This window comes from Plasmodium brasilianum, chromosome 3 (assembly GCF_023973825.1).
Source record: "Plasmodium brasilianum strain Bolivian I chromosome 3, whole genome shotgun sequence".
NCBI classification, from domain to species: domain Eukaryota; phylum Apicomplexa; class Aconoidasida; order Haemosporida; family Plasmodiidae; genus Plasmodium; species Plasmodium brasilianum.
In genome coordinates, this window is record NC_090116.1 from 916,796 (window position 1) to 934,094 (window position 17,299).

General features: G+C 29.8%; 3 protein-coding genes across 3 annotated transcripts; 2 read left to right on the forward strand and 1 right to left on the reverse strand.

Annotated features, from left to right (window-relative positions):
• Positions 1-874: 874 nt before the first annotated feature.
• Positions 875-2,047, reverse strand: MKS88_000986 (uncharacterized protein; the record flags this gene model as incomplete). Its single annotated transcript, XM_067219636.1, has 3 exons — positions 875-1,000; positions 1,459-1,748; positions 1,990-2,047. The coding sequence occupies 3 exons, from the start codon at positions 2,045-2,047 to the stop codon at positions 875-877; spliced, it is 474 nt and encodes a 157-aa protein (XP_067075352.1).
• A 673-nt stretch (positions 2,048-2,720) lies between these two features.
• On the forward strand, positions 2,721-12,548 carry MKS88_000987 (uncharacterized protein; the record flags this gene model as incomplete). Its single annotated transcript, XM_067219637.1, has 2 exons — positions 2,721-6,182; positions 6,393-12,548. 2 exons carry the CDS (start codon positions 2,721-2,723, stop codon positions 12,546-12,548), a joined length of 9,618 nt encoding a protein of 3,205 aa, XP_067075353.1.
• Positions 12,549-15,202: 2,654 nt separating this feature from the next.
• MKS88_000988 (uncharacterized protein) lies at positions 15,203-15,913 on the forward strand (the record flags this gene model as incomplete). Its single annotated transcript, XM_067219639.1, has 1 exon — positions 15,203-15,913. The coding sequence occupies one exon, from the start codon at positions 15,203-15,205 to the stop codon at positions 15,911-15,913; it is 711 nt and encodes a 236-aa protein (XP_067075354.1).
• Between the last annotated feature and the right edge of the window lie 1,386 nt (positions 15,914-17,299).

Below are 17,299 nucleotides of genomic sequence, written 5' to 3' on the forward strand. Positions count from 1 at the left end.
GATGCAGGGACAGCACAGGGGTGTTCATCAGTTCGGCTGCTCATTTGCTCATTTGATCATTAGCTCATTTGATCATTAGCTCATTTGATCATTTGCTCATTTGCGCATTTGCTCATTTGATCATTTGCTCATTTGATCATTTGCTCTTTTGCCATTTTTTAACTTTAAGATTTTTCTTTTTCAATATTGTTCTTTTTTTTTTTTTTTTTTTTTTTTTTGTTTTAATCAGCTATTTCGTCCTTTTGTTTCTCCTTTTTCATTTCGTTCATAAAAACGATGTTGTATTATTATGTGCACATGTTATGGTTGTGCCAAAAATAAAACGTCAATATAATTTTATATTAATTTCTGTAATAAGTTGCATGAACAAACGTTCCTTACTCGGTAATACATAAATAATGAGTATAACTTTAATGAAGCTTTCTCGTATTTGCGTAAAATTAAGAGTGAAAGTAAAAGAATTTATAAAATACAGCCAAGTAGCTGCCTTTATGTACAGACATTATGGTATTCGTAACAGTGAACTGACTTCCCCGATTTTGAAAAATGAATGTATGACAATTGGGAAGAAGAGAAAATATATATGTTTTATTATACGCAATGATAATGTAATATTATATGTATATACAGAAGAAATGGAACAAAAAAATAAAAAAAAAAAAAAAATGCGCAGAAATAAATTTCATTAAAAATGACTTAATAAAAAGCAGTTTCGTCATAAAAAATAAATCCTTAAACTGGTTCGTGTTCATTTGTACTAAAACATATTTATACAATGTGGCATAAGAAGGACGGAATGGATGCTTCTCTCCTTGGTTGCTGGGGGAAAGGAGTGTAAGAAATGAGAGCAGTGTTAGCAGCATGGAACATATATTCAACTTTGTAGCATTCGTAATGTGAAATCCATATTGACAAAGATGAGCTCTCCTGAATGTATATCGCACCTCTTTTTATAAAAAAAGTCTCCAACAGATGTTGGTACCTTTCCCAACAAAAGTGCCTGAACGGGTCATATTAACAATGTTAAAAGGAATGATGTTATTTAAATTTTTTTTTTTTTTTTTTTTTTCTGCTAGTTCTCATGAAAAAAACATGTTCAAGTTGAATTATAAAAATAAGGAAGAAATATTTAAGGAATGCTGTTTAAAAGGATAAGAAAAAATGTGTGTACTTGTTCAACAAAATAAATATACACTACGAAATGAAATTGTGTGAACTTAAATACTAACATCGCGTTGCTTTTAAAAATGGTAACTCTTCAAAATTAGGAAAAAACAAAAATGTATATTTTCAAGTTCATACATATATATATATAATATATATATATATATGTATATGTATGTGCACTTTGGCTTCAACTTTTTATATATACGTTAATTCAACAAAATTAAAAAAAAAAAAAAAAAAAATACGTGAAAAGAAAAAGTTATAAACAGCTGGAGGGGAAAAAAAAATTACGGAAATGCTATTTTGTTTTACTTTTGCATTTGCTTTTGCGTTTGATTTTGCGTTTGTTTTTGCGTTTGCTTTTGCGTTTGCTTTTGCGTTTGCTTTTGCGTTTGATTTTGCGTTTGATTTTGCGTTTGCTTTTGCGTTTGATTTTGCGTTTGATTTTGCGTTTGCTTTTGCTTTTACATTTGCCTTTACATTTGCTTTTTCTTTTGCTTTTTCTTTTTTCTTTTTTTTTTGTTTTTGGCCGTTCATCCATACTTTGTAAGAACAGCTGTCAGTATTATCAAAGCGCCCTCCTTAATTCTGTAAAAGAAAAAAAATAGTGCCGGTGATCTCATTCCTGTTATCATTTCATTCCGTTCTTACCTTTTTTTTTTTTTTTCCTTTTTTCTCCCATTTATGCAGTATGCTTATTTGGAATGTTTGTGTTTCATGTAAGCATGCACGTTTAAATGAATATGTGTATATGTATATCTACTCATACGCATATGTATGTACATGTTTACGCGCAAGTATGATGTAGAATTTGGCGAGCACCATTTAGTCCATTTCTTTCACCCCAAAGGAGCAAAAGTGATATTATGATAACTTCCATTAAAACATATATATTATTTTTCTTGTTTTTGTTTTTTTTTTTTTTTTTTTTTTGTTACCATAATAAATTGAATTATATTAGCTATTCCTGAAACATATGCTTTCTTGTTTTATTGCTTTTGCTTGTTCTTATGTTTAGCGTGTGAATTTGTAAATGTACATGTACATAATTTTTGCCTATTTGCATACATAATATAAATATACACGTCAAACGGGTACTTCGTTCCTCCGTATGCAAAGGGAAAGAAGAAAAAAAAAAAAAATAATAGCAAAAGAAACAGAACAAAACAAAATAAAGCAGAACTGAGTAAAGCCAAATAAATCAAAACGTAAGAAAGCAAAATTGAACAAAGCAAAATTGAACAAAGCAAAATTGAACAAAGCAAAACTGAACAAAGAAAAATTGAACAAAGCAAAATTGAACAAAGCAAAACTGAACAAAGAAAAATTGAACAAAGCAAAATTGAACAAAGCAAAATTGAACAAAGCAAAATTGAATAACAAAAATAAAAATGACCTCTTTCCAGGAGATCTAATAACGTCTTAAAAATTATTTAATGCTATTGAAGGGAAGATCGTCCCAAAAGCAAGGAGAAAAAGTTTTGAAGCTGAAATAAAAATAAAAGAAAACAGACCAATATATATTAGTACAACGCATAATTAGCACAGAGCATATGGTACAGCAGCGTCCAGTAAAAATGGAGAGAACAGATGAAACTCTTAACGAGAACAATCTTCTAAACAGTAGGATCAGCGAACATCCTTGCTCTAGCCATATCAGTAGCAATATTAATAAAGTTGGCATGAGGGTAAACAGTAAAGAGAGGGGCAAAAAGAGGGGAAAGGAAAATGAAAAGGAAAATGGCAAAGAAACTTCGTTTAAAAGTAACACAAATGAGGAATTATCGGAAAAGAGGAAAGAAGGTTATTTTATTTCAGAACGAGAATCAAATATAAATGATGAACATGGGGAGGTGACAAATGCAAGCAGTTTTTTTTCTCATGCACAGAGTGCAAATATTTTATTAAACCAAAATGATTCGAAAAAAATTACAGTGTTGAACTCATCAATAGGGAGAGATAAAATTAATGCATTATTGCTAAGTGAAATGAAGAAAAATTGGAAAAATTCGTCATCCTGTTGTGATAAAAATGTGCAAAATTATGAGCAGAACAGGCAAAATGTGCAAAATTATGAGCAGGACAGGCAAAATGTGCAAAATTATGAGCAGGACAGGCAAAATGTGCAAAATTATGAGCAGGACAGGCAAAATGTGCAAAATTATGAGCAGGACAGGCAAAATGTGCAAAATTATGAGCAGGACAGGCAAAATGTGCAAAATTCTGAAGAAGACAGTGCAAATTTGCAACCTTCTCATCATGAAAAGACGAAAAAGGTTCAAAGAAAGGAGGTCCAGAAAGAAGGAAAAGTTCCTTCTTTCTATGAAAGCCGAAATGGCGATATTAGCGAAGAAGAACGAAACGAGAAGATTGATGATAATATTATGGAGTATATAAAAAATAAAACTTTAAATGAACGTGAAAAAAACTTCGTTTACAGGAAAGTTGACGAGATATTAAACCTGGAGAGTACAAATGAGGATGATTGGATAATGAACGAAACTTTTGAAAATCAAAATATAAATATAGGTAAAAATATAAATATAGATAAAAATATAAATGTAAGTAAAAATATAAATGTAAGTAAAAATATAAATGTAAGTAAAAATATACATATAAATAAAAATATAAATATAGGTAAAAATATAAATATAGGTAAAAATATAAATAAAAGTAGTTATGCGATGACGGACCACGGTGCAGCGCATCAGAGTGAGAAGGTGCAGGGGAAGCGTGAGCAGGGAGTGTGTGAAGATAGTTCTCTTGACGGAGCATCTCGGTTGACGTACACTCTAGATGAAAGCATCTTCAATTTGGACGAAGGGAAGCTTCATGCTGTTCTTCGAAAAAACAAGTATGAACTAACCAAAGTAAACATGCGTATGAGTAGCATAATATACAAGTACCTTTATATGCACAAAAAAAAAAAGAGCATGCTGATGATGATGAAGAAGAGGAAGTGGAAGAGGAAGAAGGGTAGTAGTCCGTGTAATGCATTACAAGAAGGAAGAAATTATTTAGAGGATGGTGAAGCATTACATGAAAAGGACTTAAAACATGCGAAGGGGCCAGCTGAGGATGGTATTGTGTTGGATGTGCAGAAATGCTCTTATGGATATGATAAGGGGGAGAAGTGGTACGATAAAGTGGAACAGCAGCATGATGATGGAGGGAACACTTATGATAAAGCACTGGAACAGCAGTATGCTTATGGACAATTCAGTTACAGTTACGATAGGGCGTCAAACAGTACCCTGTCGAAAGATATAAATTTTTTGTATATAGAATATTTTATACATAAAAAAAAAATAGTTAAACTGAGAAATATTTATAAATATATATATGATAAGAAGCATTTGTTTTACTTGAAAAAGTTTGGTTATAAGAATGTGTATCTCCTGAGTGCGGAGTGCACCCTACCCGAGGTGAGTTATACCGATGGTGGTGCTGATAGGGGTACTACGAACGAGAATGGTAGAAGTGGTACTATCCACGTTCAGCGCTACTCCTACAACAGCAACTTCCTCTGCCTGCAGAACATGGAGGACGAAATAGCGATATATAGTATGAAGCGGTTAAACATAAATTCGTTAATATTTTTTAAAAATAGAGAAAACAACAAAATAAATGAAGATCAGATAAAGACATATTTGGACGAGTTAGTAATAACTGAAAAGAATGAGGAGCATAGTTGTGTAAAACTTAATTTTAATTATAAGTCTACTGCATGTTGTATTCTTAAAAATGAGAAAATAAAAAATATACAAAATGTTGATATAAATAATATGAACAAATTATGTATATGTACAGGATCATCAATATATATATATGAAATATTTTTAAAAGAGTTAGATGTAAGGTATAAGTACTTATATAGCTATCATGAGAAGAGCGATCTGTTAGGAAAAGAAAATAAAATATGGTATTCTTATCTGTCAAATGAAAAGAAATTAATATATTTTACATTTTACAATATTATATACCTAAACAGTAATAGCCATATTTTTAACAGCCATATTTTTACCATTACGAAAGATATAAAATGTAAGTATAAAATTTTGAATATATCTATTTATAAAAATTTGTTAGTAGTATCTTATTATAATAAGATTTCTATACTGTATAATGACAAGGTATACTTTGTTGTTGAATTTGACGATGAGGGGGATGTAATAAGTTATGAGGGAAAGGGAAAAGAAGTAATAGTACCTGAACAGCAAGGAGAATGGAAAAGGCATAAAAATAAAATGATAAATAAACAAAAGAATGAAATGTCCGTAGAGGAAGAAAATTGTTATTTTGGAGGGGAGGTCGATAACTCATGTGACAGATTAAATGAACAACAGGTTCATTATATACCTTTTCTATGTGTACTGGAAGGGAATAATCTCTTCTGTGTAGGGTATGGCAAGAAGCTAACTATTATTGAATACACTTCTAAAATTTTGATTAAGAAAAAGTTTACCTTGAGTTATTCTTTGTATTATTTAAAAAGTTGTCATAATAATATTCTTATCCTTTATGATAAATATAAATTATATATATGTCAAATCATGTACATAAAGAAAGAACATCGTTTGTTTCTCCTATTCGAAAAGACAATAACAGATATAAACAGTTCTTTAATTTTTGAAAATTCCACTATCTTTGAATCCTTTAGTGAAGCAATTAAGGTAAATATGAGGAGCATTAAAATTAACAGGAGCGATCATATAGCTAGGTACATCTTCCAATTTTTTAACAAGAGCGATAAAGACGTGGTTAACGTGCGCGGTGGGGGTAGAGGTAGCGGTAGCAGTAGTGGTGTTCCCAGTGGAAACGGCGAGCATGATAATAGCGGCTTGAATTGTAAAGGGGATACTATCCATTTCTACATAAACTTAGTGTATATATACATTCTGAACAAAGGAAAGGTCGACATAGTTGTTATAAATTCGTGGATATACCTGATATATCTTTTTTTCTATTACAAGAGATATAACATACTCCTTATTCTGATGCTGTATATTTACAACGTAAGGAATAAAAGAAGTCAGAGTGAAATGTCCAAATCTTTTGGGGGGTGGGGGTACAGCTGCTCAAAGTGAGACGACGCATAGTTCCCCCGCGCTAGCTTAAAAGGGAAAAAAAATTTCCTTTAATTTTTGAGAGGAAAATTATTTTTGTTTTAAATTTACAAATTTTTTTTTTTTTTTTTTTTTTTCTCGTTCGTGCTTCTTCATCAGGGAAACATGTGCGTGCTGACAGACTTCTCTTTGGACGAGGATGAAAGGAAGAACAAGATAAAATCTCTTTTTTTTTTTTTTTTTGAAATGAAAATAAAAGATATAATAGAAAATTATAATAAGTGCGAAAATAATGACATAAGTAATATATTTGATGTAAGGGATGAAAATAAAATTAGCACAAAGGAAGATATGAGTGTACAAAATAGCACGAACGACCTTCAAACTCCACATGTGATTATGTCTAATAGTGTACCTTATGGTAAGGAAAAACTGCATCCATCGTCTATATCGATTGAATCGTCATCATCTATCAAGGATAATGCGTCGTTATCAGAATATGCATCTTCCTTTTTGTACATTCCTTCAACTGTGTCCTCTGATCAGAGTGAGTTTCTGGGTATAAGCAAATGTTCTTCTGCAGCTGCTTCGGTTGGGGGTAGTACCGACGATAATGAGGCAGACTCGAATAGATCTGGTATAGAAGCGGTTGGTATAGGAGCGGTTGGTATAGAAGCGGTTGGTATAGAAGCGGTTGATATAGGAGCGGTTGGTATAGAAGCGGTTGATATAGGAGCGGTTGATATAAAAGCGGTTGATATAGAAGAGGATGGTAAAGACACGCGTGGTGTAGACGGGAAAGGCAAATGGAGGAAGAAGCAAAGGAGGGGTAAGTGGAGGAACGAAGGGCCGAGATATCCCGCGCTAAGCTCTAGAAGCATAAGGAGCCTGCTCGAAGGGGAAAATATTTACATTAACGATAAAGTAGTGAGAAAGGAGTGCGTGGAGGAATTGCTAAAATTATGTACACTAGGACTTGAGCTAAGCATTAAGTTTAACATAAATCTGTATGAATACATTTTTAAATTGTTCAAGCTGTACAATATAGAAAATATATATTTTTATTTAAGTGAGTATTATATCATTAATAAAAAAATTTGTCTTACACATTACTCATTGATACATAACCTGGTTGAGTATTTCAAAAGATTCTACACTATGTTTTCTCTTTATGATGACACATATTATGATTTGTTCCTTTTTTTTTGTAATTTCATAAATAAAAAGAAGGAAAAACAAAAACGAAACGATCATTATACATATGCTTTGAATTCATATAAAGAGATGGATTTAAATAAATTAATTTTTTCCCATCAGATGATACTGGTTAGTAAAAACTATAGAGAAAGGAAAAGATATTTTACATCTAGCTATAATTTCGATATATATTTTTGTTATAACTATTTGAATATTTATAAAGGCATGAGAAGGATAAGAAAGATTTACTCTTTTTTATGTATTATTAGCAAATTTTGTAAATTATTTGAAAACATCGTTTTAGAAAAGAAAATTGAACATATCATTTCTTTATTGCCGATTCATATATGTTCTTTGTTATATAACAAACACAATGAAGATAAAATTACAACAGCTGAGTTTTTTATTTCATATATAATAAGGAAGAAAAATATTTTTTTCTTTAATTTTTGTAAATATAATAATTTAAAAAATGATTCATTTCCAATATACATACCCCCATATATTCTTAAAAATTTTTATCAAGTGCATTTCTTTTTTGATTATTTATTCTCAGTTCTATTTAAGAGTCCGTTTTCTATACATATGAATAGGTATGATATAACAAAGGAACAAATAATAAATCTAAAGTATAATTACGATAATGTGCATACGGTATGTTATGCACTGAACGATTTGTCCAATTATGATAAGGTTTTTTATATATACCCTCATTTCTCTTTTGTAAAAAAAAAGGATTGCACGTTGAACAAGAGTATCATATCACTTATAAGTTATCTGTGTAATAGACATTATAGGAAATGCTTGAGTTCTTTAGAGGGTGGAAGAACGTTCTTAAGCATTTTTCTACAGAATGGAATTGGGGAAGCGGCTGATACTAGAGTGGCCTCTAAAGGGGGAAAAGAAAAACAATCCAGTGGTGGAGAGGCATATGGTAAAAATGGGACAGAGGGGTATAAAAAAGAGTATCGTGGGGAGTTTTGTGTTGAACGGGAGAAGTATTGCCTAGAACAGGAGCAGCCTTCCCGTCAGTGTAATGATTCCCAAGACGAACAAATCAATTTGAACGATTTTGCAAATTTGGACAAGAACGGACTATTTTTACTCCTTCAGATCTCTCTATATGATACCTTTTACTTAATAAACAATGTATTTCTTCACTATAACATGGAACACAATATAGATATTGTAAATGTATTGGTAGAGAACATGTGCGAATTTTACCTACATCTAGTTGTAATATTAGTGAAGTACATGAAATATTTAAAATGTATTTTAAAAAAAAATTTAGAAAAAGAAATATATGCAAAGATATACAAAGATATAGTATACGGTGTTGTTACTTATTTGGACTATAGAAGCATAAGCGAACTAGCACATGACGTCTCTGTTTTTGTCAACTCGGAAATGGGCACTATTGAGAGTAGCGATAATAACAATAATATTAGTATTAATGTTATTAGTAGTAATGCTATTGGTAGTAATGTTATTAGTAGTAATGCTATTGGTAGTAATGCTATTGGTAGTAATGCTATTGGTAGTAATGCTATTGGTAGTAATGCTATTGGTAGTAATGGTATTAGCAGTAGTGCTATTAGTAGTAATATTAATATTAATATTAATAGTAACAAGCATAGTAATATTGGGGAAACAGTAAAATGGATTATACTGCAGCTCTTTTTTATTTATAAACACATTACGAAGGTTGTTAGTTACACAACACATATGTTAATACTATTTTTTATCTTTTCGAATAATGCCCTTTTTAGTTATTCCCTAAATATATTTTTTGTAAACTTTTTTTTTCGCCCGAATATTATTAAGGGGAAGGAAAAGAGGCACTTTGAAAAATACAAGAAGGTTTTGACTTGCAATGATTTACCATCTAGCCTCCGCGATTGGAGCACTATAAACGCGGCTAACGCGGCTAACACGGCTAACACGGCAAACACGGCTAACCCGGCAAACTCCGTGCACATTACTAACACCACCAACTACACTAACTATGAGGAGGCCTTTTTTCAATCATTTGGACTAAAAAGGAAGAATGTTATTTTAAAAAGGAGCATCATTAACTCAAATGCGGTAAGGGGTGGTGGTACAAACATGCTTCAGTCAAACATAATAAATTACATAGTTAAGAAAGTGTATCTCCTGGACGTAGATGAACTGTTGAGTGAGACTGACAGTGGGAAAGAAGAAGTGGGTGGAAATATATTCGAGGGGGAGAAATTAAGACAATCTAGGGAAGAAAAAGAAAAGGGAAAAGAAAAAGTTCGCAGTAGAAGCATATCTAGTTGTGAAAGCATCATCAAAAAAGAAGGACATACACAAGGTGGTAACAACAACTGCATATTTAAGAGCAACAAGCGGAGTATGCGACGCGCATGTGTAGTTAGCAGCACTGGAGGGAATCATGTGCTCAAGCGGAGGAGAAAGAGAAAAGGAAGCAGGAATGATTTCAGGGGAGGTAACACTAGCAGTAGCGGTATTAGCAGCGGTATTAGCAGCGGTATTAGCAGCGGTATTAGCAGCGGTATTAGCAGCGGTAATAGTAGCAGTATTAGCAGCGGTATTAGCAGCGGTAATAGCAGTGGTAATAGCAGTGGTAATAGCAGTGATAATAACAGAGGTAAGAGGGGCCATAACCGTGTTGGTAAGGGTGGAAGCACGACGAAGCGGGACAGAGGAAATATATTTACAATTAAATACTTGCAGAAGAATTTGAGGTACATTTTACTATTATATGTTAAAAAGTTATTGCTCATTCATGACAAGGGTGAATATATGAAGGGAGATAAAAAAAAAAAAAAAATGCGCAGTCAGGATATACATAATTTATTAAAATACATTTTATATTTTAGCTGTAAAAAAAAAAAATATATGAACATTTATTTACTTATACTGGATCATTTCTGCTATTATAATATAATAATTGAATATTATAAAAAGAACGATAGGAATAGGAAAAATTTATATGAATATGTTTATTATAAAATATACTTTTTTTTTAAGGAAAAACGGGTAAAAAGAAGAATTTATGGATATCTTTTTTACACAAATCTGTTGCAACATATACACATTTTTAACGATTTATTTGTTCAGTACATTTTAAATAATTATTTTCATTTCCACGAAAAGACTACAGCATTCTTTGTACGAAAATTACGTAAGTTGAGGGAAGCAGTTAGACATCGAAATGAAGTAGAGGATAAAGAGTTACTTGAAGAAAAGAAGCACCTTCGTTGTAAAAACCTGGAATATTGTTGGAGGGGGGAAAAAGGAGGTGGTTCTTTTTTAAGTGAAAGTAATATGTCCTCTAATATTAAGTGGGAAGAATACAAAAAAATGAAAAATAAAATACTTATAACTGGTAAGTTTTTCATTAAAAATTTAATTCATTGCAATAATTTCCCTGAGGTAATAAAAAAGAGGATATATTTTTTGTTATTATATAAAGTGCACATGCCAAGAATTATAAAAAATTATGTTTTTAAAAAATTATTTAAAAACTACATTGAATTGTTATGTATCTATGATAAGGTGAAAGTATACAAATGTGTAAAACAAATAAACACGGTGAATTATCAGAGCATATATGAAAAGTATAATAATATAAATGTTATATTATATATTAACGAAAAACGTGGTAATTTTATAAAAATAATAGAATTATGCTTAAAAGAAATAAAAAATAATATTTGTAAAATTGGTACTACATTTAATAAGAAAAATAAATGGCTTTTCACAAAAAATATCTCGTATGATGATATATATTATATTAATTTTTCCACCAGAATTGATGTATATAATTTTTATGCTATGCCATTTAAAAAGGAGGTTAAAAAATTATTTATGTGTAAAAAAGAAAAATCATCTTTAAAAAATCATACACAGAAGAGGGACGCTTTTTTGATTCCGCTTCTCAAGGAAATAAACTGCAGCCCTGATCATAAATTTTTTAACGATTACTTTGTGGAAAAGCGAGGATATGCAATTAGTATGGATGAAAGGAAGTATTTACAGAGGAATACTTGTGTAACTCTGTGTGAGAATTCGGAGAGGCACAAAGAGCATATGGTGTACGTACCATCTGATCAACAGTGTAATAATAGAACAGTGCTAATAAAAGGCAAACTGTCTTCGCGCGCTTGCTACAGCCCCATAGTTGAAGAGAACAGTGATGAAGCAATGCAGAATGAAGAAGCAGTCAACCATTTTTTGAACAAAAAAAATAGCGACAAAAATAGCGGCAAAAATAGCGACAAAAATAGCGGCAAAAAGAGCGGCAAAAATAGCGGCAAAAATAGCGGCAAAAAGAGTGGCAAAAATAGCGGCAAAAATAGCGGCAAAAAGAGTGGCAAAAATAGCGGCAAAAAGAGCGGCAAAAAGAGTGGCAAAAAGCGCGACAAACGTATCAACAATTGTAGCATGAACGATTTAGTTAACTCCCTTTGGATTTACTGCACGGAGGAATATAGTTCAATCTTTTTACACATATACATGCTTCGTTTTATTTTAAAACGGAACAAGTTGAAAAATGACAAGATTAATGAATATATAATTTTTTTTATCATTAATGAATGTTTGAAAAATTTTATAGAAATTTCTGAACAGATCAGCAAAAAAGAAGAAAGCAGTAGTTATAAAATGGCATTTTTCAGTTACTTATTTGAGCAAATTTTACTTTTTGTAATCAACATAAATTCATATAATCATACGCAAAGAATATGTAAAAAATTGTTATTTAAATATAAAAGGTATCATATAAAATTAATTAAATTGCCTTTAATTGAAATTTTAAAAAATATGACTGATTCATATACATTTTTTAATGATAGTTGTCAAATAGCGCAGAACAAAATAAAAGACCAAATGAAGACTTATACTTATGAAAAGAAAAAAGGATTAGTAATCAATTATAAGGTGAGTCATACGCATCGATTTAACGTTGAATTATGCACAATGAAAAGTGAAAAAGCGGGAGGACAAAAGGATGAACAGACTGCGTTTTACTCGAATAATATTATCTGCATTACCAAGTGTGAACATGATCACCACTTTGCCTGTACGCAGCAATGTTATTTGTGTAATAAATTTGAAAAAAAAAATAAATAATTAACTTTTAAAACAATCTTTTGACTATTCCGCGCGCCGTCCGCGAATCTGCATATTTGAAGCGTTGGCATATGTGGTGTGCCAATATGTGTACATCCGTATATGTACCTATGTGTGCATACATACATATATATATATATATATATATATATACTTATGTATATATATTTATGTGTGCATGTATATTTTTACCTTATCAAATGTTCGCTACTACGTGTGCATTTCCCTTTTTTTGTGTTTGTTTTTTCAAACAAAGTTTTACTGCTGACTTGTTCAGGTATATAAGATTATAATTTTTTTTTTTTTTTTTTTCGAATTAGTTGTATTTTTTTAAGAATAATACTAACTATTTTTATGAATTATTTTATGTCTTATGAAAAATGAATGCACATTTCAAACTTTTAGCTTCATTTCTTTTTTTTTTTTTTTTTTCTTTTTTTTGTTGTAAAATTGTACTTACTATTATGTAGTAAGAAAAAGTAGATAATATATAAAGATGAATAAAAAACATATATGAGAAACAAGGCTACTTATTTTTTTGGTATGTCATCATACGGTAAATCATTCATTGTGAAATCTTTGTCATTACAATTTTTGAAAGGAGGATGTACCACATACATACACACTCTCCACACATTATGCATATACATACATGCATAAAAATATGCACATATATAAATATGCGTGAATATATATACTTGGACATTTATACCAACATAAGCAAACCTTTTTAGCTTGGTTTTCATATAAAGAGAAAAGTCTTCAAAAAATGTTAGTACACATCCAACCCACTTTTACTTTTGAAACGAGCCATATTGAAAAAATAATCTAAAGAAAAAAATATTGTTTTTTAAAATTGTGCTAATGTTCTATGAATGTTACAAGAAAAAAAAAAAAAAAAAGTAAATAATTCAACTGAAAAATAATTAAAAAGTAAAATAATAAAATAGTAAAACAATAAGATAGTAAAATAGTAAAACAATAAGATAGTAAAATAGTAAAACAACAAGATAGTAAAATAGTAAAAGAATAAAATAGCAAAAAAATAAAATACAAATTAAAAATACAAAATAAAAATAAAAATACAAAATAAAAATAAAAATAAAAATAAAAAATACAAAATAAAAATACAAAATAAAAATACAAAATAAAAATACAAAATAAACCCAAAACACATAATTTCGGAAGAGATACACCTTTTATGATGTGCATCTACCCCTTGTTTCTTTCTTAAGCACATGTAAAAAAAATATGCTTATATGAATATATTTTTCTTTTTTCTTTTTTTATTGGAAAATTTTCTTTAAAAGTAAATTGTATTCATCCAAATAAGCATAAAAGCAAAAGAGGAGGAAAAGCTCATTTGTGTCATACACTTTTATGCAAAATAAATATTTATTAGCTTAAAACGTTTTATTTATTAAGCTATGATCCATTCCTTTTGGACGTTCCATAAGCGCTAGTATACTTTTACGCACCCAATTAAAATATACTACATAGTATTTTAAGCATATATGTTCATGCATAATATAACGCTTTTAAAATGGGAAAAAAATAAAAAAAAAAATAAATAAATAAAAATAAAAAATCTTTTCCGCCCCATGTAAGCATGTACATAAAAATATGCATACGTCATTGTGAGTTCACAAAATGTTTATTCAAATTTATATATGCGTGAGCTTTCTCAATAGAGACTTACGAATAACAAAATAAAGATGTTTTCATGAATCACCAAGAAAAATTTTTTTTTCTTTTTTTTTTTTGTTTTTTACCATTTTTCTAACTTAAAAAAACATGCATCAAAGGCTTACAATTTCAGAAATTTCTCACTGAGCATTATAAACATTTTTAAAAAATAAGTAAAACAGATAAAAAAAGAAAAAACAAGCTTTACGATAAAGCAGTTGCCTTAATTTTATGATCTTTATTATATCTATAAAGGAAATTTGTAGTAAAAAAAAAAAAAAAAAAGAGAAATAAAAACAAGGCATAAAAGGGAGAGATGAGTGTTTTATATATATATATATATATATTTATGTATATTTATATATATTTATATATGTGTGCTAATATATTTATACAACTCATTGATTATATACCGAATTTACGCGAACAGTGTTTGTTGTAGTTATACACAATGGCCAAGTACCGTATGCACTTCGCTATACACTGAAACTTATAATGGCATGCATTTTATGCGAATGCCTTTTTTTTTTTTTTTCTCCCCCCTTTGCCGTTTTATGACCTACGTACAACGATATGTACATATATGTATGTATTTATATATATGTGTACATATGTATACATAATATATGTACATAATGTAAATGCATTTCTGTGCGCCCGAAGCGTGTAGAAGAGAGCCACTAATTAATTTTTATTTTTATTTCCACCTCTTCTCTTGCTTCTTAGATTTACAGGTTTGAACAAACTCAGCTGCTTCGTTATATACTGTTGAGTATTTCCGCATTCACAAAATTTACATGCCCATATACAGGAAATTCGAGTCGAATGTTGTAGCAAATTAAATGATAAATAAATAAATCAGTATATAAATAAATATATAAACAAATATATAAATAAATATATAAATAAATATAAAAATAAATAAATATATATATATACATATATATATGTATAAATCGTTATAAAAAATGGTCAAGTGTGTACTATTTTTAAGCGTCCTTGTGTTGTTGGAGGTAGTGATATGTAAGTCTAATATATCGAAATGCTTATTTTTTGACAAACGAAATTCAGATTTAAAACAAACGTTTTACGTACCTACGAGTGATGTTAACATGTACAAAGCTACAATTCAAAAGTTGTTGACAAAAGAAATTAGTTTACTTGATGAATCATTGGATGGTAATGAAAAAAGCAGCTTAAATAATAGTAACAATAATATTTCAAATTTTGAAGATATTAAACAAAAGGATGAAAAAAAAAAAAAAAATAAAGAATTTGAAGAGAAATTAAAATATATTGAAAAGTATAGAAATTATGCCAGGAATGTATTAAAAAATGTTGAATTCAAGTGTGAAAGTATTGATGATTATGAGTCCAAGATTAAATGTAATTTGTGTGTGTATACTGAAATTGTAAATAATAAGCACATAAGACAAGGACAAATAGTACAAATTTTTATGAATGAATGTATGTATGGTTTTTATTATTATGACAATATTAATCAATACACTTCAAATAATAAAGCCATCAAAAATATTAGTGACCATAACTCAGAGTCCAAGTTGGACGATATTTACTTTAGCATTACGAAAGATGTAGTTAATGGGAATACTGACCAAATCAATTTCTTTAAGCAACAGTCAAGCAAGTACCACCCAGTGTGTTACGTCACTGAGTGATGTGAGTGATTAAATTGTGTGTAATTATATGAATGTGTCATCAAAGTAGGTAACCGTTGTGCGTAAATTATGAACATGTCACCAAATTGCGAAAAAGTTGTGAGTAAATTATGAACATGTCATAATATTATGAGCATAGCATGGGCAAAGTTTTATATGCCATATCATACGTGAAAAAAAAAAAATAAAATAAAAAATAAGTCATCAAACTGAACTGCAGTGGTGAAGAAAAGCATAATCCTTATGCAAAACTTGCATATGCTTTCTACAAATTTTTCATTTTTTTCAAAAACGTCTTAATGTTATTTTTTATGAAGAGGAAAAGCATATGCATGTACATATACATATACATATACATATACATGTACATATACATATACATATACATATACATATACATATACATATATATACATATATATATGTATAATAAAAAAATATGAACAGGAAATAGTGTATTAAATAGTGAAACGCGTAATAGTATGTAGTGTGTCCAAGGTACATGTGTACACATGTATATATACATACTTATGTATATACATATATATATATATTTATCCATTTTTACATTCATATATCATTAAGACGTAGCTATTTTATACCCCATTCTTTGCTTTTCCTTTTCCTTTATTTTTTTTTCCTTTTTTTTTTTTAAACCCTTATTAATACGTAACCAAATACCACATATTGTTAATGTTTTACTACTTTATTTTTACATATAAATATGCATACATATATTCGTGCATACGTGTGTTCATTTCATCTCCACCCCTCCATTTTGTACGCTTAAAACTTATCACTTTTGCTCGTCTTGCAAATTTTAAAACATGAAATTTCGCATGCATGACTGCATAACTAAGAGATTTGAAGTGATTAGACGTGACTAAACCATGACTAGAAATGTCTAGCAGTGACTAGACGTGTAACTGAAAATTAAAATTTTTTTAACTGTTTAGAAGTGTCGTGTTCGTATCTAACACAATCAAGAAATGAGGCGACGAGCATCTCACATGCACATGTACATGTATTACGTATACGTGCGCATCATGTTTCCGTTTTATTAAAAAGGAGTTACAAAAATGCTTTAATAAAAAGATATACTAAGTAGTTGTAAAATGCACACATGTGAAGCCTTCTTTTTGTTCCTACTTTTTTGTCCGCTTATTCAAAAAATTTTTTTTCACGAAGTAGACATTTTGCACTAAAGAAATGAAAAAAAATCGAGTAACTTGACAACATGACGACTTAATGAAATGACAACTCAGCGGTGTAACGAAGCAGTGATGCAGTGGGGAAAGCCGCTTTACTAAGCCAGCTTCCGAGTGTCCATGGTCATCCGTCAATCAGTTCGTGAACATGCGCTCCTTATCGGCTGAACTGAAAGAA